Genomic DNA, 26,728 nt, shown 5'->3' on the forward strand with positions numbered 1-26,728 from the left:
ATAGAACAGGGTTGCCATAGTTTGAAGGTGGCAGACATGTACGGCTCTTTCGCCCTCCCGCTCATAACCTGTTGTGCGCTCAAGCCCCCTCTTGTCCCCATAGGTAATGGAGGTTGTGCGTTGTATTGTTGAGAATCCACCTTAGGTAGATACGTAGATAACAGGGTTCAGCTTCCTCTCTGGCTGTTAAGAGAATCACTGCAACAGTTCTAATACTGTAGAAAAGACGAGAATCCGTTTGCTGCTACTGCTTCTTTGTTTTTAGACTATTTACAAAACGGGCTTTAAAGAGAGCGATAAGGCATCGGTAAGATCTTAAAAGTTAAGTGAGTTGGTTCTTATCGATATAAATGCACTTTTTCTTTTTGTAAGAAATTTAGAATCTCACTCTTAATGATACTCAGTAATAATATTACCAATGTTAAGGTATAGATTTTTTTTCTCCTTCTTTCCAATAAGTGATTTTAGGACTGTAAACGGCTTGCTACAGTAAGCAAACAATGTAATGAAGATAATTGTTAATCAATGGTGAAATGAGCAGGTAAGATTAAGGCCTCCGTGCATAGGATTAGCTCTAAGGTAGCTCCTCCTAAAATGAATTGTATAGGTATCATGGGGAGGGAGGTGGGGTGGACATCTTAATTACAGTATTTGGGATCCATATCCTAGTGTTCCTGCCAGTCCATATCTGTGTTAGAGGATGTTTTTTTCCCCCCCCTCATGTGAGCTTTTTGTAGAATAAGGCTATGAATTACACTCGATTCCGGCCATCGAGACCCATTCTTTGGCGGTCGTGAACAATGTTGCATGCTTTTGGATAATGTTTACTTTTTTAATTTAATTTTTTTTATTAGACTATCATACAACAGATCCCCCTCTTGAGGGTCTGCCTTTAAGAGCTTTGTCGATGGCAATGCAACTTTTGCTGCTGAAATGGCAGCCGTGCGATTCCAGCTAAAGATCAAACACGGCGACAGTCGTCGCCATTTGCCATATACACACCCGTTGATACTGTGTAGGATATGCCTGGGAATATACCGACTTCTTTATCCGAATAATTTCTTCTGCCCTGACATTGGTTAGTATATGTGAGGGGAGCGGTTGTCTGTATCCAGCTGTATCTTCTTGTCATTGTCCATAGTGGACTATTCTGTTGAATTGAATGTGTGACTGTGTGTATGTATGTGTTTACTCGTCTTTATTTTACTATATAAGGGTGTGTATGCAGGAGTGCCGCTTAAGCCTGATTTATACTTGGTGTCGCTCACTGAAAATGGTTGAACAAGCTCATGTGTCTCAATGTGACACATTGTGCGCTTGTAGATCTATATTCGATGCGTGACACGCGCAATCAAGTGTAAATCAGTCATTAGACTAACTTTGCACCAGCTCTCACCCCATGTGATGTCATAGGCAGAGCCTGCATCATGCTTGAGATAAGAGGCCACATGGAGAATCAGCATTTACATGCCAGTTACCATCTCAGTTTGTGATTGTCAGAATATACAGTAGGTCGCTCAGAGCTACTTTTAAAATATAGGCATTCAATACTAATCAAGAAAATGCATTTTCCTGTTGTCGGGAAGAGCATTTTTGGACACCAGCTCATATCTATGAATATAGTTTCTAGGTAGGCATCGGTGTAGTTTATTTCATTTTATCCATGCTACATGGAACGTAACATTTTGGACTCTAAAACACTTTTGTAAGCCGCTGCACCCCAAAGGGTGAACACTAATGGTATATTCCTATATGGGTAAACTGGTAGGCAAGCGTTGATCGGTAGGTGGCCTCTCTCAGGTCGTTAGAACAGATGTGCACAGAGAACTGACTTAACCACATGAACCCTTGCATCCCTGTTCCGGGGCAAACAGTCGGCGAAAGTAGCCAATCTACAGCTTGTAGATGGGGTATTTTCGGCGAAGATACTTAGTGTAGAGGGCCTAGTATTACATAATCATATAGGAGGACCGTCTCAAATGTACAAATCAAGTAGCGAGATTCTCTTGGACTTTTATTTCAGATGTGCTGGCATTTATACACTTTAACAGGAGGGGAAGAAAAACTTGTCATTTCCCCTAAAAAAAAAACCTGCTGGCATGAGAAAAAAAAGAGGAATCTTAATTATCAGAGCTGAGGCAATCATCTCAAGTTTGACTAAAGGCTTAAACAAACAAGGACATTCAACTGTGTTCGTGGACTGTGGCCAACTAGGAGGGTTTAAGTGGTTAAACTCAGTCATTGCATGGCGCTCTAGTGTGACACTGGTCTTAACACCATAAAGAAAAGGGTGAAAAGTCTAGACTTTGTCACCCTTTGCAATGTAGCGATATGCTAATCTCAATGTACAAGCGAAATCTCATTCTCAAATGTAAGTTTTCCACAGGTTGAGGTTTTTTTCTTTAAACCTTTTTTTTTTTTTTAATCTTGTGACTCATGAGATGTTTGTTTTGTTTATTTAATTTGTTTTTTTTAATTTATTTTGGTTAAATTGCGATTTTCTTTTGATTATTTTTTGTGCGCAAATGCACAAATGTTTTAGACTTTAAAAGTTTTTTTTTTCTGCAATGTTCTTTTTATTTAAAGAATTTGTTTTCGTTGTTTTATAGCGGACCATTTTGATTTTGTCAAGGTTAAGTGGTAGGACATGAGTGGGAGAGACGGAGCTTGGTGCATACCTAAGGGAAGAATGTAAAAGACTCATCCATCATTATGTTCAATCTGAATCAATGAATTTGATGTAGTACCGGTATATTTTTTTTCCCCCTCAACTGTGGTGCAGGTGGGATGGTTTCTATTTTACTTTTGTGAATGGGAAAATAAAAGGTTTTCTATCAAGCTGGGAATCAGTGGACGTGAGTGTCTTCTTTGTTTGAATGGAAATCATGAAGTGTATAATAATGTTGTACGTTCATCACCTGGGTGGTGGGTGTCACCCTCCCAGACGATGGATGGACCCTAGGATTGGACGGACCTCCAAAAGCAGGGATAACTTTTTTTTTTTGCCAGGGGAATTCTAATTGTCTTACTAACCAACTGCACTGAAGATGTGTGAACTGAATGTGTTTTAAATTATTTGAGCAATATAGTTAACTACTGCTACAGTCAGCCAGCAAAGACTGCTGCTGCCTGCCGTTTAATGAGTTGTAACTGAGTGTAGTCTCTCGGAGACCGATTTCATGGCACAATTTTCACATTGCTTCTGTCATACAGTTTTCTTGCACTAAACCGTCGGGAGACTTCATCCTTGTGCTGAGTTATATCAAGGCTGTAAATTGGATGCCCCCCCCCCACCCTTTGTTTCATCTACTGTAAATCATGTAAATAACAAATTCTAATTGAAGGAGCATATCTAGACTAGCTTGCCGCTTGGCAGAAATGGAAAGTCAAAAAATATTAAAGGTATTTAAAAACATGTTGCAAAAGATGATACATTCCTTTGAAACGCTATCAGGGGGCATTATTACAGGCTGGCATAGTGGAATAGTTGTCTGTCTGGCTGATTGGACAGTTTGCAAAAAAGCACAGGGGTACAGTTCCATACAAAGCCTCAAAGGATGAACCCAAGAAGGCACTATGGCTCGTTTCCATTGGGGTCCTGTGATTGGGGCTTCTGAGTGTGACAGAAAATAGTTTGTCATTTATATGTAGTTAATATGCATGCATATTAGTATTTGAGTAAAAAGTTAAGAACAAAAAAAAATGTTTAGGTGCTATTTGAAGGGGTACGAAGTTGCCATGGTAATTAACCCCCCCTCCCCCAAGTGAACGCTGGAGATCCAAAATAGTTGGCTCTGGGAAGCTATTGTAATCTGATTGTAATCCAGTAAGTGGCAGTGATGCAGTGATGCCACATGGACGCCAACCGCCATACACTCCACAGAAGAAGAAAGGCCGCGGATCTCGTGGTGACGATCTCCTCATGCGCCGGAAGTGGTGTTTTGAATTTTTGTAGTTCGTTATGTGAAACAACATTTTTCTTCATGATCTAGTATCTACCGGCTATATATTTAAGTATTCAAATGGTTTGATTTTTATTTTTGGGTAAAGTACTCAATTTATGGCAGGGGAGTCGTGCCTGCTCTTCTATATCAGCCGGTAACTGAGCAGAACAAACATTTGATTCGGTAACAACAACAGTTCCCACCCGGCCTGGAACTGAACTGACTGAACCCGAGCAAAGCAAGATGGACTTGAACATTAGTTCACAAGTTAACCATGAACTGCCTACTCTAGCTGCTATTCTCTTCTGAACACGATAGAAGAGAACGGAAATCACTGTCAAATGAACTGACAGACAGAAAACACCCGACAGCAAGCAAGGGACACTTGGGTAAGTGGCTTTGTCTTTAAGCATTGAGCACTGAGTGACTGTAAAACACACATTGACTATCCAGAGTAATATTTCGATTATACAACCAACAACACAATATATGAATATGTTGGGGCTCACAAATTAAAGCGGTCTGGTGTTTCTCTGGAAACATGAGGTCTGAATAATGCCTGAATATTAGATCTAATACTGTATATATGTAACCTAGTTATTTCTCCCAACAACCAGGAGATGATGTCTAGTCCCTCTTGAGTCAACCAGCCAACTTCAGCTAATGCTTTCTATACAAAACTGCCTTGCTACTATTATCTGCTGAAATAATGTTACACCCCATCAGTGGTGGTGTATTATTTCTAGTTGAGCCAGTTTTCCTTTGGGCTATGATGACTAGGTGTGCAGTCATGCTGATCTGGTCACCTACTAAATGAATGTCTAGTTTGACCAATCAGGTTGCTTGGTCGGAACTACCTGTTGTGGTCCGGGGACCCCAGGGGTCCTTGGGGGGGATAGATACCAGGGGGTCCCCAGCAAAATGAGTTAGTAAAGGCAAGCGTCACAATCATTTGAACCCCTTTATCCATATTTTATACTTTGGCTATTCAAAAATAGCAGATATACAAGCTATTTCTGCTATTTTTGAAAAATCATGAACATTTGTGCAAATCTTTGAATATAAATATATTTTTAAAGCAAACATTTGTCACACAAATCTTTGCTTCTGGGCGTCCCTGCCCCTGGAACAAAATATTTTGAGATGGGGGGGGGGGGGGGTCCGTGGCCAAATACATATCATTTTGGGGGTCCATGGCACGAAAAGGTTTGAGAGCCACTGCACTATATAACTGTACGAACTTTGGTTATTCATTTGAAAGGGAGTAAAGCTGGTGATGTCTGAGGACCAGGTGGGTGTGAACTGTGAGCATGCAGAGAGAGGAGGCAACGAGGCTCATCATGACATGAGTGACAACTTCAGAGCTGACCAGGCTGACCTACATGGGTAAAGTCATTTTATCAACCTGTTTCTGCCTGGTTGGACGGAAGCCTTGACAAGCTACGTGTATGTAGTTTCCTATAGCAATTGAGCGTAGGGCTGGGCGATATGACTTACAATCAACATCACGATTATTTCAAACCTTTGCCTCGATTACCATTAACCAATAGTGAAAATAGCAGATCTACAAGCTCACAACAGGTTTGTACACCACCGTTGTAGAACAATGTATAAGACAGGTTTAAGCACTTAAACCCCATATGATTGAGCGGAGTCCCCCAGGGCTCTATACAAGTATGTTTTCTGTTAGGGGGAAAGCTTTCGATTCGTTTTTTAAAATAGCCGATCGCTAAGTGTGAACTTGTCGATCGGCTATTTTCTGCAAAGGCTTTCTCCACAATACGGATGCTGCGGTTTAAGTGGTTAATCAAAAGATCTATTCAATTATTCTTGTGTCGCTTTGTTGATAACTTGATTTATAGAATGCACAATCTATGTAAAGCGCTTTGGATAAAAGCACTATATAAATGCACCATTTATATAGGGGGAAAAAAACGTGCTTCATGATTATTTGGTTATAAGTCAGTTATTGGTTCTAAATATTGGTTTAGATATTTTCGGTTCATTGCCCAGCCCTACAATTGAATGCCATTTACCCTCTGCCCCCTTATTTTTTCCAGTGTTCTCTCCAGCACTTGCCCCTCCTCCACAGAACCGAGCCCCTCCCCTTCTGTTGAGGACAGTGGCTTGCTGTCGTTGCCATGGGAGATGGTGGCCCGCATTGCCTCGCACCTCCCTGCACAGTGTGTCATCAATGTGCTGCCAAAGGTTAGTTTGTGTCTTTTGGAGGGAACAGTGAAGTACACAAGCAACGTTTCAACAACTCAAAACCTTGGGTGTGACGCAAGCAGGGTCAATATAGTCAGGACTGTGTTTTATTTTCTAGGAGTTTAGGGCATGTCTTTCTTCACATCACTTGAACTTGTCTTTCAGCTTATCCCACATTTATTCTCTCATTATTTGATTAGCACACCACAAATATTGTGCATTTGAATTCCTATTCTGACTGTAGTTGCCATTCCTCCAACCTTAACTAGCTGAGATTTAGGCTATTTCTTCAGACATTTCTCCTACAGTAATGTGTCATATAGTGATGGTTTTATTTATGTATTCAGCTAATGCAAAGCCCTCGAGTCAGTCAGTTGCCTCCTGGTTAATCCACGTGGCTGTCAGTTGGCTGTCTTTCATAAATCGTGTCCGTCTGGTGGAAACCTTGTATGTCCAAAGCCGTTACTTTTCAGGAAATGGAAAAAGCGCTTTTGTTCCAATGGATCCAAAAAAGTTATTATGCAGTCACAAGCTCTTGTTAATACTTTTCATTGGTTCGAAAGTAAAAGAAAATGATTTATTTTGCAAGTTGGTTATAATGTCCAGAGGGAGACTACTGTACATAGCCTAGTCTACCATTATCTTAATAAGAGGAATGACCTACAACATCCTCTTTACAGTGCTTTACAATTATGTTTGCATAATGTTTACAGGTAAACATAAAACCTACCGGAGTGGCCACCAGAGTAGTGGAGCTTGGAGATGCTTCTTCAAATCGAACCTGACAGCCATAATTTGCATTTGGTGTTTTGCTCCTTTCACCAACACATTCTAAATAATTATATTCCATAATTACATGGAATACTTCCATGACGTAAAGGCTGATCTCTCTGCCATCTCTGAATCCCTGCCATGTCACTAGTTGAACAAGCTTCACTGACATTGACACACCGATCTGGAACTTCTATGGTGTGCCTTGTCAAGAAGTAGGAAATGAAAAGAAAGTCAGAATACATGGGATGGAGTTTCTTTTTCATTTGTGGCAACAGAAGGAACAGGGAAATAATGTTTAAAGTAACATGAAGTAGTGCAATTCATTTGAAAACATAACTACAGTAAGTAACTGAATACTTGAATTGTTATGTTACTCATTACACAAAAAAGTAATCCAACATCTCTCTATACCCCCAACACTGGTCATAAACAACCTCTCTCCAAATAATGTCTCATTAGCCTTGTAGTGTAGAACAAGGCGATTACTAAGATTGTTCTAGATAGAATGATGCTGTGTCTCTTGCTTTGTTCAGGTGTGCCATGCATTGGGAAATGTTGGCAAAGATGGTATAGCCTGGCAGCTCCGTGCACGCAGGCTAACGGGCTCCCGGGCTGCCTTCCCTGTGGGTCCAAAGGAAGACTTTGACTGGCCCGCTGCCTGCCTGGAGATGGAGGAGCTAATAAGCTGCTGGGCAGGCCAAGCTGACTGGGTGGCCAAGCAGACCCAGGAGGTGGAGGAGGAGAGCGAGAGGGGGAGAGAGGGCCGTGAGCCAAGGCCAGGGGAGGGTAGACGACCTGGAGCTGAAGAGCAAGGGAATGGAAGGGCAGATGTTGAAGAGGGGGTGGGGGTGGCTGCGCAAGAGGTCGTTTTTGGTGTTCACGAAGTACTGGAGGTGGCGTTGGAAGGCGAAGAAGGAGACATGCAGCCGGAGAGAGGTAGGGAGCCACTGGCAAGAGTGAGGGCGGAGGAGGCTGCAGCAGGCCTGATGGAGGAAGAAAGGCGTGAGAGAGGGGCAGCGGATGGAGCCGACGCCCAGGAGCACCCGGCAGACCTGGGGAATCAGGGCGATGAAGGAGGAGAGGTAGACATGGAGGTGGAGCACGGCGAGCCTCCCAGATCCCCGAGCCCACCCCCGGCCCTGGAGCGCATCTCCCTGCCCTCGGCCCACATCGGGCACGTTAACTCTGTGCTGCTGCTGGGGGGTCAGGGGGCGGTGTGCGCCTCAGCTTCGCGGGACAGAAACGTGAACCTATGGGACCTACGAGCGGGCTCCCGCGGCACACTGCTGAGCACGCTGGTGGGGCAGGGCCTCTACACCAGCCACCAGGGCTGGGTGTGGTGCCTGGCGTCCAGGGGCCCGCTGCTGGCCTCTGGGAGCTTTGACAGCACCGTGCGGCTGTGGGACCTGGAGGCAGGCGGAGCCGAAAACGGAATCATCAGCAGCCGGGCCGCCGTGCTCTGCCTGTCCTGTCAGACGGACGTGCTGCTGGCTGGGTTGTATGACAAGCGGGTGAACATCTACGACATCAGAGGTGAGGCCGTGTACTTATTTCCCGTATGTTGCATGTCTTTTTACCTAACCACATGAACCCTAGTTTCCTCATTCCGAGGGCAAAACGTTTTGAGAAAATAGCAGATCTACGAGCTCACAACGTGTTGTGAGCTTGTAGATCTGCTATTTTCGGGAAAGTAATTCGTGCAGAGAGGGGAGAAAAACAGAGCGGACCAAGTACAAAGCGTCGGCAGCATTAGTTTACCAACAGAGGGTTTATTTGCTTAAAGTAAATGAATTCTGGAAAGAAATGAAGATGCTATTTGAAGTTAATATTATGCGTTTGTGCTGCAGCCGCTCAGCCGCTGGTGAAGAGCCTTCGTCTCCACGGCAAAGCGGTGATGTGCGTGGCTGCAGATGATCAGTACATTATCTCTGCAAGTGAAGATCACACCGTGGCCGTCTACGACCGCAGGGCAGGGAAAGTGCTGAAGAAACTCCGGGTAGCCTGAGTTGCACTCATATGTTACTGCTTGTTTAGACAGATGCTGCGTTTCATTCCCTGACATATCCTAGTTTCTTTGCAGCACTTTTGACTTATGTTTTCTTTGCACTCTATTTGAAAACTTTGTTTGTTGACTAGGGTTCATGCCTTTTACTCTGATCCTGCACTTCGAAAGTCACTCTGGATAAATGTAAATTGCAATCGTTAACATCGAAACAGCCTTCATGAAGACAGCTTGTTTGTATGTACGGTATATGCTCTCATATAGTAAACTAAGCACATAGATTACGGCCGGGCAATTGACTGTAAATATATCGAAACCGATATTTGGAACAAGTAATTGGTTGCTTGCTCATGCAGGTTAATCGAATAATCAAGAAGCAGGTTCTTTTAATATTAAAAAAAAAAACGTATATATCAAGGAATCGATGCGGATCAATTCAAATAGATTTTTTTTTATAATCGACTAAATCGTTTAGTCTGATTAACCACATAACCCTGTATTATACTTAATTGTACAATGGTGGCGTAGAAAAATATTGAAAATAGCTGAGCTTGTAGATCAGCTATTTTCACACTATTTAAAAAGAAAATAGTTTATTAATCGTAATCGAGGCAAAAGTTAGAAATAATTGTGATATTGATTAAAGTCATATCGCCACTAGGGCTGTCACAGCTATGACATTTTACATGAGGATTAATTGTTCCACAAATAATTGCGATTAACGATTGAATTGTGTTTTTGTCGTTGAACATTGTCTGGAACATATGAATAAAAATTACATTTTTGTTTTGGCTTTTAGGCTTTGAAGTTGCGCTGGGCAGATATGACAAATAACCTAAATATACAGAGAAATAACTGACACATTTAATCATTTTATACTTTCCAAAGTATAGTATTTGAAAAATACACGTGACGCGTTGTAAGCTTGTTGATCACATATTTCTGATTTCTTTTAATATTTGAAAATGTATGAACATTTTTCAACATGGAAACGATTATGACGATTATGCAAAAATAATTGCAATTAGACTATTATGTATTAATTGTGAGTGACAGGCCTAAAATCCGCCGCCCGGCCCTAACATAATAGATTGTCTCCCGTGCAGCTCAGCTCCTACCTGCTGTCCATGTGCTACAGTGACAATGAGGTGTGGGCTGGAGACCAGAAGGGCATGCTGCACGCCTTCTCCATGCAGGCAGGGATATTCAAGCCCGTGTCCCAGTTCGACGTGGGCCACACGTCCCTGGTCACCGGAATCCACCGCTCGCCCGGCAGCCTCTACACCTGCTCCTCTGACGGAACCATCAAGGTATTATTATTATCACATCTCACCCTGTGACCTTTTGGGATGAAAAATAGCCGATCTACAAGCTCACAATGCGTTGCGTTGCAACGCATTGTGAGCTTGTAGATCTGCTATTTTTGGCCAATGCCCCCCCCCCCCCACACACACACACAGAATATGGACACCGGGGTTCAAGTGGTTAAAATGTGAATATAAGATGTAATTTTACATGGGATCAATGATTTGTTCCATCCTTTTTTTTTGTAAATGAAATGTGTCCTCCGCATGTGTTTTTTTGTTGTATGTTGTCTATGTTATGTATTCGTGCATACAACACATAAGAACTGTAATAAAGTGCTTCATCTTCTGTTACTATTTGTTGTCTATTTAGATACATCTCCCATGTGCGCCTCCAAGGACTCTATGCACTGTTTGTCGTCACACGACAGTCAGTGGGGTGAGTGCTGTTTTGCCTCTGATTATTAAAATGATTTTGTGATGATTTTAGCCCAGTCATTGATGACGAATAACGAAAATAGCCGGTCTACGCGTTGTTTGTTTTTACAGTCAGAGTTTTGCATGACTTTCTCTACATTATAGAGACAGGCCAGGGCAGCAGTTGCAGGGATCTGACTAAATGCTAGCCTGGTTCCCGACGAATCTGCCATTGCAAAATTGCATTGCACTTTAGCCCGCAGTGTGTTGTGTGATATTGTCTGGCCACACAAGGCTAACTAAATGCGGCATGCATTTGTAGACATCTGTTTGTAGTAAAACTGGTTGCTCTGCCTTCTAATTTCTTCCTATTTGTTCTCTCTCTCTCCTCCTCTGTCTTTATTTATCAGTTGAGTGTGGAAGCTGGCGTGTTAGCAGTAGCCCCGGGCGATAATGTGGAGGTGTGGAGGGTCCGAAGTTGAAAGACCAAGACTTATACACATCACTAAACCGATGTGTGAAGACATTACACCAGTGGGGAAAAGACCACATGCCTGTACTTTCCACATTGTGACTCTAACACCGGGCTGTCTTGATTCAGCATGGCGTAAGGAATATTTACTATGGTCTTGCATATCAAAAAGAAGCCGAATAGGCCCGTCACAAATCTTACTTGCCGATTAATTATCATACTTGTGTTTTTGGCATTGAACATCGGAACAAGCTCACGACGACGTGTTGTGAGATCTGCTGTTGTAGATCTGCTATATCCGCTATTTTGGGAAAATAGCGGAAATAGCAAATAATTGCGATTAGGCAATTATGTAATAATTGTGACAGGCCTAAACCCGAAAGTTGTGAAGTTATGGTTTACCTGAAAACAAGCCACATTTTGGTGACACTTAGTTTGAGCCAACATTCAAAGCTTTCATTGTGTGTGTTTGTGAAAAGAAAAGCCTTGTATTGTTAATTTATTTTTAATTTGTCTTTATTCAAATAATGTTCACACATATTGACATAATACAAATCAGTCTTCATAGTGGAGCTTTTCACTATGCATAACTCAGCACTTATTTGAAGGCTTATACAATTGAACAATTGACTGAAAATTCACATAACTTGACAATAAAAAAACATTTCAGACATTTGCTCCCTGGAGAATGGAGTCGTCATTCTCAAAGGTCAGTTGTGCCGTAGTCTCTTCTTAACTGACTACGGTATGCCCTCCCAAAAGCCACACACAGGAAACTGTCGCTTGCTTTTCGTTTCCGTTCATGAAAATATATTTTCAAATGTCCATTTCTGCTAAGCAGCAAGCTAGAATGCTTTGACTAAATAGCAATTATTTGCGCGACTGCAAAGACAGAATGGAAGGTGGAGGAGGCAGACTTCGTTTTACATTCTGTACATTTTCAACACTTCCCCTTGCACAGACTGTTAGGCGGAAGCATTTGAAAATAGTGTGAGCCACCAGCAGTCTCGCCTTGAGAGACTAGTTGTGCAGTGATAGTCTAAGTCAGTGGTTCCCAAACTGGGGGGTCGGTACCCCCAGAGGGCTCCCCAAATTATTTTGGGGGGTCCCCGGATTATTGCTTAATGTGCAACATTCTTTTGTCAACACAGTACACTTTAACTTCCTATTTATCGATATAATAAGGACATTTTTTCAAGGTTTTAATGAAAAATAAATACCATTACTTTTTTTTTTACATTTCTATTTTACACATTTATGTTATACTGTTATTATTATTTAGCCAATTATTTGGGGGCCCATTTGCAGTGTCCTCACGGCCCACCAGTGGGCCCCGGCGAACAGGTTGAGAATCACTGCTGCAGATTATCACCCGAGCATTTGTCATCATTGCCCAAGATAATGTCTTTGTAGCTCATCATGCTTCTCATACTTTGTAATGACCTCTGTGATCTTATAATTTTTATCATCTGTGAGCCTGATTGATGGGGATGTGGGTTGTATATCATTCTGGTTCTTAAACCTTGTGTAAGGACGAGGAAACCAAATAAAATGTTTTCACGTTTACATGACTGTGAAATCACAATGTTTGATTACTTTTGATGATTTGTGCAGCCCGTATCAACCCTGGGGCTGATACAGTTCATTCTTAGCATTGTTATGGACGTGCGCAGATAGACTCTAGGTGGTGCTAGAGCACCTGCCATTTTGCCCTCTGGACGAGCAAGTGTCCTTTTGAATTATTATTATTTTGTTCGTTTTTTTTTTTTTTTTTACAGTGTAGCCTAACAGTATGTGGCCCATGGTGACGATTAGTTAATCGATCAATTCTGGATTAAAAGCTTCTAATATATTAACAATGCCCCAAATGTGCGTTGTAATTTTGCCAGACATCCCCCACACGTGCCAGCGGCACTTTTCTTTTTTTTGCAAAAGTAGAAGCTTAGATTCCCAATGTGAATGAAAATAGCAGTTCAAAGTTCGTCAGTAAAAGAAAGTTGGACACTGAAAATCGGCAATGGACTGAACAATATTCATTCATTGAATGAATGCATCATTGAAGAGGCAGTGACCACATTTGAACTGAAGCCAAACAAAAAGACAAAGTGACAGGTAAATCATGCACCCCACTCTCTGATTCCAGCAGCCAATAGAACTTAAATACTTCCTCCTGCTGCTGCTGATGATGATAAAAACATACACAGTGCATTTTAGCTGTGACTGTGTAATGAATAATGCTCAGTTCAAGGTGGTATTTCAAGCTTGTGTCCAGGTACTTAAGAATAGTAGTAGCCTACTTATTTATAATGAATTGTTACAGTAATTTAGCAGAAACCAGCTCAGTCTAGAGGGGTTCACTGCATTCAAGACTGGCTGCCATACCCTTGTGAACCCTTCCATGTTATCACGGTCGGAGGATATAAGTCTGTTTTTCCAGAGGTACAACGCTTATTACCTCCTTATACCAATCATCGAGTGTAGGAATGTCCTCATGGATCCAAAGCTTGAGTATGGTCTTTCTTGCTATATGTAAGAGTATTCAGATCAATTTAGTGTTGTGACTGTTCCTTGCACTGGATACCTTTGCTGCCAGTACACACTGGAGAGGTGACAAGTCCAAATCATATCCAATCAAGGTATTCAGCTCGTTCTTCACCTCATTCCAAAACACTTGTATCTTTGTACATTTCCAAAACACATGTGCATACGCACCAACTTCTGTATCACATCACATTTATTACAGTTAGGAACACTAAGGCCAAGCTTACTTCTCAGCAGAGGTGTATAATGGAGTCTGTGTAATATTTAGAATTTTCTTTCTCTATCATTATTGCAACTCAGAATTGTGTATTTCCTATGATTGTTGTCCAAATATTATATCTGTGTATCTTAACCTTTAATCTGTATATTAATGTATGCCCATAGGAGGGTTCTATGTTGATGCATAACTGTATCTTATGCTCTGCTTCTGGGAGGTTTGAGATCTCAGATTCTGTGTCATGCTTGTGCAGATAATCTGTAGTATCAGGAGCAGAGTCACATCAAACTCGATGCAATCGCATTGCAATGACCATTTAAGTCATTCCTGACGACAGTGTGTCTAACTGAAAAGTAAATCTTTTTTGTAAGGAACCAGACAGACAAGGATGACCTGACAAAGGTTGGTAAGACATAAAGAGTTCAAATGTGTTTTTTTCAATGCTGAATAGAAGTTTATTGAATGATTTATACATTTTGATTAAACACAGGAGAGAGAACACCAGGGTTATATGTTTAGAGCAAAGAAAGTTACCCGGTAAAAAAAACATTCAGTGTTAATTTTGTTGACTAAGACTAAACAATTTCAGATGACTAAAATAGGACAAAACTAAATGGTGTGTTATTCAAAAGACTAAGAAGACTAAATCAGAATTTGCTGTCAAAATTAATTTTGCGGACTAAGACTAAAAGACTAAGATTTTGATATTTAGTCGACTAAGACTAGACTTAGACTGAACAATTTCAGATGACTGAAATAGGACTAAAACTAAGACTAAATCAGAATTTGCTGTCAAAATTAACTCTGGAAACATTCCCTGCCCCAAAATGTCACATCCCTAATGACATAGTGTGATGATCTGATAATGTATCATTTTCAATAAGTATTTAATTGTCAGTTGTGAGAAGTAGAAGAGAACTGGAGGTCTGCTGCACAGCTGACACCTCACCAAGTGCACTTCATGATGACTCCACTGGTGGACACACCATAAATGGTACCAAGATCATATGAGACTTGTCTCATGGTCATGTCCAAGGGAACCCGCTGCCAACGGCTCCCATCCGGACGTCCTTTGGAAATGCCAATTCTGTTAGGACACAATATTGATGTAAACGTTAGAGTCACATACCATGGTATTGGGTACAACACTAATGCATTATAAGGGGCCATGTCCACAGAAAGCATTTTTTGAGTGGAGGAGCGCATATGTCCCCAGCGCTCACACAGAGCTTATATTGATGCCCATAATGTTCAAACCTGTACCGTTTCTATGCTCTTTTGCGTTACACAGATAGCCTAAACAACGGTAAACATGGTCAGCCAGGATTATCAAACGTGACATTGATTAGCAAAGCTCCTCTCAAAAAGTTTAAATATTTTCAGCTTGAAGCATCCAGGACACTGGTCGAGCTGCCCTGGGAAGAGGAACACTCCAGCGCATCAAATGCTTGTCAGACAGGCACTGGTAGCTTTCTGTGGACATGGCCACTAAACATACAGTACAGTATAATGCATTATAATCTGCTTGTATTATAAATTGCTTTTTGACACTATAATTACAGTTATAAGCTCTCATACACATTATAAAAGCTTTTATAATGACTTATACCAACAATTATCATAATTACTTCATATTTACTGGTAATTTTTGACTGACTGACTGACTGACTGACTTATCTAGTTACTTTCTTACTTACTTTTGCCAGGATCATAGCGTATTATAATAGTTAATTGCATAGTTGTAATACATTATAATAATTGTATAATGTATTATAGTGTGATTATAAGTCACTATAAGTGGTGATTGAATGCTTTGTGTTTTTTCTCTGCCTACTCCTCCAGGAATGTCACTAATTTACTTAAAGCACCCAATGACTATAATCACTATATTCATCATAACAGCAATTCTAATGCATTATAACATTATTAGATTGTATTTTAACTATGAGAATTTTAATACCCTATGATCCTTGTCAAAAATGTCTGTGATTCAATTATGAGGTATTAAGATTGACCTCATAAGTCATTATTAAATGCTTTATAACGTGTTATGATTATTGATATAAAGCAATATGAATAGTTATGAGTATTTATGAATATAATTGTACATCGTTATAAGCAGATTATAATGCATTGTTTATAATACATAATAGACATGGGCTTCATAGAAATTGTTACTGACATGTCAATTGAAAATGTAATTATTGTAGTTTTTGAGACTAATGTTCTACAGAAACTTGGCAACTCAGTAAGTGTTATTTATAAACCACTATTCATAAAGGTTAGTGCAGTTCAAAGTGGTTTACAATACAAAACAAACACAAATAAAAATACATCTAACATAAAACAAATTATGAAAAATAAAAATTGTAAAACAATGGAGGCTTAAAGACATCAAGATTTCAGTGTTCACAAAAGAAATGGGAGAAATACACTAAAGAGTAAATTTAGCTCTGGCTCACCTTTGCCAAACTCCGTGCTGGTTTGCCCCAAAGGCATTGCCATCAGTCCCCACCTCAATCATTGGGAGTGATCCTGCAATTTGCTTCCAGCCTGAGAATGAGCAGGGGGCTGCAGACTTGAGCTATACAAGAAAAACAGATCATCAACATTTAGTAGTCATCTTCATAGCCCAAGGAATTCCATTGCGCTGATCATAATACAGATGAATAAATACATGTGGCTGAACTTTATATGAGGCAGATCTTATTTGTAACTATATTACGATGATTACTATTACATCTTGTGTGAATAATTGATTATTTTGTTGTGTTACTTTGTGTTCTTTTTTCCCCTAGTATTGTCATTATTATGTAATATTATGTTACTGTATGTTGGTGTTTTCACATGCAGACGCTTAAAACATGTGTGAACAAGGCCGTAATTGTATCACATTTAACTTGCAATTAGCTTGCGCTATTGCACTCTTCTCTTTAATAAATAATTCGAATCAAACTCACAACAATAAAATATAAATACACAATAAAGTGCTGGGTGCGTAATTATTGTGAGTCCAATCTGAATTTGGTTGTTTGTCGACTACGCCACTTTTGTTATAGAGGGAATACACTTGAATTTTGAATACACTTTACTTCTTTCACAGGCTTCACAGGTTCGAGTTACTGGTAAGTTCAATACTTTGGTTTTGAGAATACACACTTAGAAATCCCTTGAGGAACTGGACACGGATACAATGGATCAAAGGTAAGTAAATCATTTATTAGCCCTAAACAGGTGGCATCTGCGCCATAAAAACAATCAAAATAAACAACTATACTAATAAAACCTATCTAAACACAAAACAACAATCTACACAACAACTATAAAATGAATTGTAAAGTTGTGCAAAATGTGCAGGCTGGATCACCAGGGGGTTCTATGCAACAACTACTTCAACAGTAAAGTGCGGTGCCAATAAAGTGCTTTTGGATACTCAACACGGGTTTGGTTCAGGGGAAAACTCTGCATGTCCATATATGGGGGTAAGGGAAGAGTATTTTAGGCCAGTCGTCTTTGTCTTCTTTTCTTCTTCTCTCCGCCTGAAAGTAATGGAAACTTGGACCAGTTTACTGTGCATTTACACCATACAGCATCGCTTTCAGTCAGTGGTTGTACAAGGATAAAAACGTTGCGTTGTTCGAATACTCACTCGCCAGCCAGGTTTTGACACCTGGCGCTGAGTTAGTTGCGCCTGCAACGTTTATCGCCACTTTTCCGTCTCAGCGCTCCTTTTATGGTCTGGTCTCACTCGTCTCACATGGTCATCTCTTTTATGGTCTAGTCTCGCTCTCTTCCTCCCCTTCGGTTCGATTGCTTCCTCACTCCTTTTCCTCGTAGGTAGGCACACCTCGGCTTCCAAACTCCCAGGTGGCTGGTGTGTCTACGCTCACGTATTCGTTCACTGCTCCGTGTCTCTGTACCCAACCTCTCCTGCTGCTGTCCTTCTCCCTATAGTAGGAGAGCTTAACCCCATTTTTTTTACATTATTGAAACGAAGCGGATAAAAGCGCCAAATTTTTTATGAGGCTTCTTTAGGACCTACTGATGGATTCTAGCCTTGGGTACCAAACTTTATTTTGAAAAGTATCCATACAATTATCCATATCAATATCCATTAAAAAAACAGGCCGATTCACTTTTTGGCCTATAACTCTTGAACCGTAGGTCATAGGACAAAAAGTATTTTTTTCCCTGGACTCCTTGGATCATGACGCAACTTCCCATATAGGTCCCGCCCCTTTTCCGATTTCAAATTTTTACGCCATTTTGCGTTATTTTCAAAACACACATTTTGCTATTACTCCTACAAATGTTGTCCAACTCATACAAATCAGCACACACTGTGTCTTTGGTCATGTGGAGAAGGAGAAGTGACGAGCTAATTGATTGCAGGGGAGTTGGCTGCCAAGCGCATTTAAATGCAGGTGTACAAATTTTAGAAGCCAATCGTAGCCAATCTGAGGGGAATATGAGAAATCGGACTGATACATCTACATCACATGACCAAAGACACAGTGTGTGCCGATTTGTGTGAATTTTGGATTTAATAAAATTAAATTGGATTTAATTTCATTGAAATCGGAAAAGGGGCGGGACCTATATGGGAAGTTGCGTCGTGATCCAAGGAGTCTAGGAAAGATATATTTTTGATGCTATGACCTACGGTTCAAGAGTTATAGGCCAAAAAGTGAATCGGCCTGTTTTTTTTAATGAATATTGATATGGTTAATTGTATGGATACTTTTCAAAATAAAGTTTGGTACCCAAGGCTAGAATCCATCAGTAGGTCCTAAAGAAGCCTCATAAAAAAATTGGCGCTTTTATCCGCTTCGTTTCGATTATCTTGTTAAGCTCTCCTACTACTAGTGTCACTCTGCTCTCTCTTGGGCTCTGCGTCTCCCTTCAACTGTCCCGCCTCCTCTCTTTTACCTGGGAAACCACACCTCCTCTCCTGTCATTCGCCCGTGGTGACGTGCTGTCTCGGGACATTGGCCATGACCGTGGCCTTGGGCGTGACCACGTGACTGCCGCTCGGCCAGTGAATGTCTCTCAATGAATGAGCCGGGGGAAAACGATTGTAAAATATAATACAGTGCAAAATATAATGACACACAATTAATAAGATGGTGGGGTTAAATGAGGAAAACAGTTATACATTAGCCACCAATAAAACAATTACAACATTTTTAAGAACCCCTCATTTCACCCTCGTCACACATGCTTCCGCCGTTGCTGTATGAATGAGTGAATGTAATGCTAATTTCTCGCTAATTTCTCTTCTGCACTGTATTTGTATCTGTTATTTGTACTTCTTTTGTTTTATGCATCCATTGTATGATTGTGTTTCCTTTGCTTGATGTTCTGTGTAAAGCACATTGAATTGCCTTGTTTTTGAAATGGGCTAAACAAATAAAATAGCTTTGCCTTCATTGTAAAGTGCTTTGGATAATGGAGCTATAGAAATGTCCATTTACATACATTATAGTAGTTACTCTTATGAGCCTGTATACAGCCTGAGATCTTCAGAACCTGCTGGCTGTTGATTGTTGACAGGTAGCCTTGGCTCTGGAGTGACCTGCCTGAGGAGCTCAGCTTGAGATTGCTAAATCTGTGTCACGGTCTTCTTTCTTCTTTGAAATCGCTTTTTAAAAGTTACTTTTATCGTAAGAAATTAAAAAATATATATTTTTAATTGTATTGATTGATAACCCTTACCCTGACCTCTAATGCATGTATTTCTCACTGTACACTTAGTTAGTTAGTTTGTTACTTGTAACTAAAAAATCTTACCGCGTTGAAGAAGACTTGGTTTGCGCCGTTGACTCCCCAGCATCCATATGGGCCACAGCTGATGTACTTCAATCTTCCTCCTCCTTCCATCTCTTTCCAGCTTACAGAGCCACCATTGAAGTTCCTCGTGTAAGCACAAAACACTTGGTTGGCTCTGTTAACTCCCACAACAAAACCATTGCTTCCAGCATCCACCTGCATCAAGGCTCCTAAAGGCAACAATGGAGAAAAAAACATGAAGATATTCAGTATGGTGCAATAGTGGTGTCAATAAACAGTCCAAATACCACATCTCCCAGAATTTATTGTGACGTGATGATTTATCAAATTATTTCTAATGTTTGATATACAAAGAAGAAGGAGCTGAAGCTGAAAATGTTTTGTTTACCTTGAGCTAGTGCCCAGTTGCCAACCACATTTTTGTAGATGTTGTCTGAAGCACTAATCCCCCACATCCCTGCTTCTCCCACTGAGATATGCTTCAGGTTGGCATTTGGCAGTCTGGACCAGGATGAGCCACTCAGAGAGTAGGCTTGATGGTCTGTGTCAATAGCAACCACTTGTCCCTGGCCAGCATCAACCTGCAATACCTTGTTCAGCTGTGGGCCCACGGTGCATTTCCAACCTGGGAGGAATACAACATCATGATAATTGTCATTGGTTGAAAAATCAGAACCAAATAATGTCCTTTAGAACATATTCGAAAATCAAAGATTGAAAATGCATGTTGACAGGAGATAAAAAGTGGACTGAAGGTCATTACTTACCCTGACAGAGAGCCAGGTGACCCACCAGCAAGAAGACTGCAATAGCTCTCATGATGTCTCAGTTGGTCTGCCTTTCTGCCTCTCTTCTCTTGGAACTGCTATCTCTCCAGATTGATGTGGCCCTTTATATCATGGTCTTGAACCACAAAAATGTACACCCATACAACCAGCTTGACAAAGATTTGACATATCAGATCTACTGTTAAAATCTAGAATGAGGAAACAAAGTTTCCAAGGGAGCCCTGTTCGGGACGGGAGGCATGCGTTAATCCGACAGACCTTTTCTCCGACTATGTGGCATCCGCGTGCGGTTAGGGTTAGGGTGCGGGTAAGCAGCAGGACAAGTTGCAAACATACACAACATAAAACATAAATAATGATCACATATAAACAAAAAATAAAATACATAATTAAAGGGACTTTTTTGTGTGTTTTTGGTCTCCCCTACCTCACTTCTATCCCCAAAAACACCCCAGTTTGAACACTCAGGCTTTCACAGCATATCTGGGGTTTTATGTAAATTGGTCTCAAAACAGACCAAACTGATTTTCACCCAAACGTGACGTCACGTTCGGTACAATCCCTCCCGTTTTTTAAGTAAAAAAAAAAAAGAGCTTTTTTTTTTCAGACGGACAACCAGCCATTATCAAACGTGACTAGTGATTAGTAAAGCTCCTCTCGAAAAGTTGAAATATTTTCAGCTTGAAGCACCCAGGACGCTCTGGTCGTGCTGGGAAGAGGAACACTCCACTAAGTAAGTGTAAGGAACACTTTTCCACACAGAACCAGGAGATACCATGCATACAAACTGGCTCAATAGCGCCCCGTGCCAAACAGGACAATGTGGTATTGCAGGTGAAAGTGCTTTATAAGCCAGAGAGGAGTTAGTTGGAATGAGTATATCTGAGGCTTGATTTAGGCTCAAACCTTTTGAAAAACGTTTGAGGGACATAAACAATATGATATTAAATATATATATATATTTTTTAAATTCATGGTGTAGATCCTCTCCCTAAGTCAAAGTGCAAGCAGTCATAAGCGGGGGTCAATATGTCCGTACATGGACAAACATGTCTGTGGCAAGATTTGTCTATGTCCCGGCACTTTTTTATTTTTACTACAAAAAACATTGTCTAATTTCTTCTTTTTTATTTTTAATATTCATGATCTAATCTTAAAACATGCGTTTGTATGTGACACCTGTATGTACCACGTACATGAGTCAAGTCAACGGTATGACCACAGTGGAAAAGAGCAAAAACATGGCAAAGGAGGGCAGAACTTCAAAGTGTCCAATAATAACAATAACAACTAAATTATAATAACACTCAACAAGAATAATCCATGGAAACCCTTGATCCACAGCCTCACCATCAGACCTCCTCCTCACCTCTGATCAAAGTTAGGCAACTTTGCATCAAACTATTGTGACACTGCATTCCTTTAGAATTTAAAGGAATGGAGTGTCACAATAGTTTGATGAAGGGCATGGCAGGATTTAAAGTTGAAATCCTGCCACGCCCTTCAGTAATCACTCATCATGTACATAATTAATTATCTGTTTTGACTCAAATCTTTTTCCATTGTTCGTCATACTTTCTCATCAACATAGACTAGGCCTACTGTACCTGTTCATCTTAATGGAAACCACAACTATTAAAGCTATACGCCCAAAATAATTTAGATTTTATTACATTTTTATTTTGATAAGTGGCTTGTTTAGAGTAGACACTATGGCACAACAAGAGTCCATTAGTACTGTATACATTTAGGGCTAAGCCTATGTGTTTCTGGTAATATCATTGATCACTTGTTTTGCATGTCCGTGCCAGAAATGTAATATTGATGGAAATGTCCATCACAAGCTGGCATGTTGATGACCCCTGGTCATAAGTACATTTCACACCATTTAGGTATAGGGAAGCAAGTGCGTGTGTGTGTGTGTGTGTGTGTGTGTGTGTGTGTGTGTGTGTGTGTGTGTGTGTGTGTGTGTGTGTGTGTGTGTGTGTGTGTGTGTGTGTGTGTGTGTGTGTGTGTGTGTGTGTGTGTGTGTGTGTGTGTGTGTGTGTGTGAGAGAGTGTGTGTGTGTGTGTGTGTGTGTGTGTGTGTGTGTGTGTGTGTGTGTGTGTGTGTGTGTGTGTGTGTGTGTGTGTGTGTGTGTGTGTGTGTGTGTGTGTGTGTGTGTGTGTGTGTGTGTGTGTGTGTTAGGTACTTGTACTGGGAGACTGCTTCAATCTGATTGCCCTGAAAGGTTACAATCTCAGAAGGTGAAGCCGCTGCCGTCTTAGAATTGGAGCACAACATCAGTTTCGTCTTTGTGGCATTCAGCACAAGTTTCAAGCTAAGCAACTGTGTACCCCAACATTGAAAGTGCTCTGCAGTAGCTCTAAGGATTGAGCAAGGAGTAAATAACATTATCGTCAGCATAGAGCATTTGGAACATTTCTGCCAATATTGTTTTCATAGATGGTGAATAATAGAGGACCCTGTACGGAACCCTGTGGTACCCGTGACACAATATCCAACATGCTGGACCTGATGCCTGTTCTTTCTGAGAGGTAATTTTCAAACCACCTAACAGCCTGTTCAGATAACCAAATATTGAGGACCATTTCCTCAGAATCTGATGATTGACTGTGTCAAAGGCCTTTGAAAGATCAAGTAGATGAGTATACAGGTCCAAAAACATTGGACCCGGTCCGAAGAGGATATGAGGATAATTGGACCCGGTCTGAACAGACCCAAGGAAAATTCTAAATTACTGGACCTGATGAGCTTGTAGATTGGTTTTCCCCCCCAAAATAATTTTGATTTTATTGCATTTTCCTTTTGATAAGTGGCTCTTTTTAAAATGTGTAGTGCAGTGGAATAGAGGAGACACTATTGCACATCAAGGAAAATTCTAAATTACTGGACCCGATCCCAAATGGACCTGAGGAAAATTGGACCTGGTCTGAAACGGGTCGAGGATAATTAGAATTTATTAGACCTGGACCGACCGGGTCTCTATAAACCAATACTGGACCTGAAGCACATTTGTGACTGGGTCTGGAGGGTAGGTCTGCAAGTCGGCCTTTGTGAAACAGCAGTAACAAGCAAAATAAGTTAGATTTTTTGCCCCCATGTATCCTAAAGCATGGTACCCAGTCACATTTATCCTCATTTCACAGTGGCATTGAGACTAACCATCTGTGGAAAAAGTCTATGTCATTTTGAATTGGAAAAACACTTCTGTGACCCATGGGACATTCTTTTTTACGTCAGACTTACTATATCATGTATTGCATACCCTGAGTCAAGTTATTAATACACTAAAAACAAAACCAAAGAAAGAGAAAAATAAATGAAAAATGAGTGAGCTAAACAAGACTGAGATGAAATCTCGTTTACAGCTGACTACCTTTGTAAATCTGCTATTTTCAAAACATTTAGAATTAAAACATTTTTTTTAAATTATAGATCAATTACTAGGGGCCCTATTTTTGCCGGTGCCTTACCCGTTGGCATTACCCGCTACCTGTGAATTACGCAGAAGGGAGCTGGCACTGTCCCTAAACAGTATCTTGCAGCCACTATACCCGCTATTCATTATGCCGACTCCATTATTTGCGCCTGGAGATGTGCCCGTGGGCGTGTAGTTGCGCTTTCCCTAAAATTGCTATCTTGCCCACACACGTTTGGGAAAGTGCATAGCGGATTCTAAAACCACCCGCTATGCCAAATTTGTTTGGTAGAGCGAGCGCCTGCAATGGACATGTCGGCGCACAACGACACAATTTATAACAGATCAAATCAATTATTTTGATTAACTATTGCACCCCTACTTCTCCTAAACCAGCTATCACCGGGGGCACGGTGGCGCAGTTGGTGGGGCTGTTGCCTCACAGCAAGAAGGTCCTGGGTTCGATTCCCGCCGGGGACGCTGTGGGCGCTGGGGGCGTGTCCTCTCCTCCGCGTCATCAGCGCCCATACCCTAGGTGGGGTTGGCGAAAGGGCCTACTCTGTGTGGAGTTTGCATGTTCTCCCCGTGTCTCCCAGCGGGTAGTTAATACCCTCACAAAAACATGTAGTAATCCTGGTCACTATACCGCCTCCCCCATGACAGCCGGGGCGCCTGATGGAGGGGAAGGAAACTGGTTGGAATAACGTGTTCCTTCCACGCGCTACGTCCTACCAGGGAAACTCCCCCCTGTCAGGTGACAAGAAGGTCAGTTGGCTCTCATGCACTGAAGGAAGCATGAGCTCGGCCCTGGCCTCCCCAGGCTGTGGGGGACTGGTGTAGTACTGGTGTAGGGCTGGTGTAGCGACCAGGATCACTTAGGAAATTGGCACCGGGTGAAAAAAAATGGGTTACAAAAATCGCGGGATAAAAATTATAGGGAAAAAAAACAGCTATCACCTGTAGTGTCCACTGAGATCACTATATACACACTTCTAATCTCAACCATCAACCCTTTAATCATCTGATCATGTTGAAACTTCTAATTTGTTGGATTATGTCCATTCTCAGTCCAAATGTCTTTTAATTCATGATGAATGCACATTTATTGAAACCGAGCAAGGTGCAAGAGATAACCAAATAAAATGTTTTCACGACTACAGGACTGACATCACAATGTTTGATTACTTTTGATGAATTGTGCAGCCTTAGTTCAGCAGCACTCAGTTGCTTGCGCTGATAGGTCAGCTATTCCCGTATCAACCCTGGGGCTGATACAGTCACACCCTCTTAGTATTGTTATGGATGTGCACAGATAGAGAGGGATAACCGTTTTGCCCTCTGGACAAGCAAGTGCCCTTTTGATTATTATTATTATTTTTTTTACAGTGTTTGTTCATTTTTGTTTTGTTTTTAACAGTCTTTACCTACAGTATGTGGCCCATGGTGACATTGATCAATTATGGATTAAAAGCTTCTATATAAACAATGCCCCAAATGTGCGTTGTAATTTTGCCAGACATCCCCCACACGTGCCAGCGGCACTTTTCATTTTTTACAACAGTAGAAGCCTAGATTCCCAATGTGAATGAAAATAACCTGTTCAAAGTTCGTCAGTAAAAGAAAGTAGGACACTGAAAATCGGCAATAGACTGAACAATATGCATTCATCCTATTATGCCAAGAGGCATAGCTCTGGTGAAGAGGCAGTGACCACATGTGAACTGAAGCCAAACAAAAAGACAAATTGACAGGTAAATCATGCACCCCACTCTCTGATTCCAGCAGCCAATATAACTTAAATACTGGCTGCTGCTGCTGCTGATGATGATGATGATAAAAACATACACAGTGCATTTTAGCTGTGACTGTGTAATGAATAATGCTCAGTTCAAGGTGGTATTTCAATCTTGTGTCCAGGTACTTAAAAATAGTAGTAGCCTACATTTATGTTGTATTGAATTGTTACAGTAATTTGGCAGAAACCAACCTGTTGAAGCTCAGTCTAGAAGGGTTCACTGCATTCAAGACTGGCTGCCATACCCTTGTGAACCCTTCCATGTTATCACAGAGGATATAAGTCCGTTTTCCCAGAGGTACCACGCTTATTACCTCCTTAAACCAATCAATCATCCAGTGTAGGAATGTCCTCATGGATCCAAAGCTTGAGTATGGTCTTTCTTGCTATATGTAAGAGTATTCAATTTAGCATTGTGACTGTTCCTTGCACTGGATACCTTAGCTGCCAATACACACTGGAGAGGTGAAGTCCAAATCATATCCAATCAAGGTATTCAGCTCGTTCTTCACCTCATTCCAAAATCTTCGTACATTTCCAAAACACATGTGCATATGTACCAACTTCTGTATCACATCACATTTATTACAGTTAGGAGAACTAGGGCCAAGCTTATTTCTCAGGAGAGGTGTATAATGGAGTCTGTGTAATATTTTGAATTGGCTTTTGCTATCATTATTACAACTCAGAATTGTAAGTGTATTTCCTATGATTGTTGTCCAAATATTATATCTGTGTATCTTAACCTTTAATCTGTATATTAATGTATGCCCTTAGGAGGGTTCTATGTTGATGCATAACTGTATCTTATGCTCTGCTTCTGGGAGGTTTGAGATCTCAAATTCTGTGTCATGCTTGTGCAGATAATCTGTAGTATCACAGGAGCAGAGTCACATCGCCAAACTCGATGCAATAGCATTGCAATGACCATTTAAGTCATTCCTGATGACAGTGTGTCTAACTGAAAAGTAAATCTTTTTTGTAAGGAACCAGACAGACATGGATGACCTGACAAAGATTGGCAGGGGCAGTAAGACATAAAGAGTTCAAATGTG

The 26,728-nt window shown here is 41.0% G+C and overlaps 2 protein-coding genes across 2 annotated transcripts; one reads left to right on the forward strand and one right to left on the reverse strand.

Moving 5' to 3' along the window:
• Window positions 1-3,957: 3,957 nt before the first annotated feature.
• On the forward strand, window positions 3,958-12,676 carry fbxw9 (F-box and WD repeat domain containing 9). Its single transcript, XM_084071638.1, has 8 exons — window positions 3,958-4,333; window positions 5,206-5,330; window positions 6,005-6,152; window positions 7,460-8,459; window positions 8,774-8,922; window positions 10,035-10,238; window positions 10,606-10,671; window positions 11,060-12,676. Exons 2-8 carry the CDS (start codon window positions 5,221-5,223, stop codon window positions 11,129-11,131), a joined length of 1,749 nt encoding a protein of 582 aa, XP_083927764.1. The 5' UTR covers window positions 3,958-4,333; window positions 5,206-5,220; the 3' UTR covers window positions 11,132-12,676.
• A 1,634-nt stretch (window positions 12,677-14,310) lies between these two features.
• LOC311055008 (fish-egg lectin-like) lies at window positions 14,311-20,585 on the reverse strand. The gene is made up of 5 exons (XM_084071071.1): window positions 20,437-20,585; window positions 20,058-20,294; window positions 19,670-19,878; window positions 16,342-16,463; window positions 14,311-14,966 (listed from the first exon to the last, which is right to left on the reverse strand). Exons 1-5 carry the CDS (start codon window positions 20,486-20,488, stop codon window positions 14,825-14,827), a joined length of 762 nt encoding a protein of 253 aa, XP_083927197.1. The 5' UTR covers window positions 20,489-20,585; the 3' UTR covers window positions 14,311-14,824.
• Between the last annotated feature and the right edge of the window lie 6,143 nt (window positions 20,586-26,728).

The sequence above is a fragment of the Gymnoscopelus microlampas genome, assembly GCF_963454915.1.
Source record: "Gymnoscopelus microlampas genome assembly, chromosome: 11".
In the NCBI taxonomy this organism is placed as follows: domain Eukaryota; kingdom Metazoa; phylum Chordata; class Actinopteri; order Myctophiformes; family Myctophidae; genus Gymnoscopelus; species Gymnoscopelus microlampas.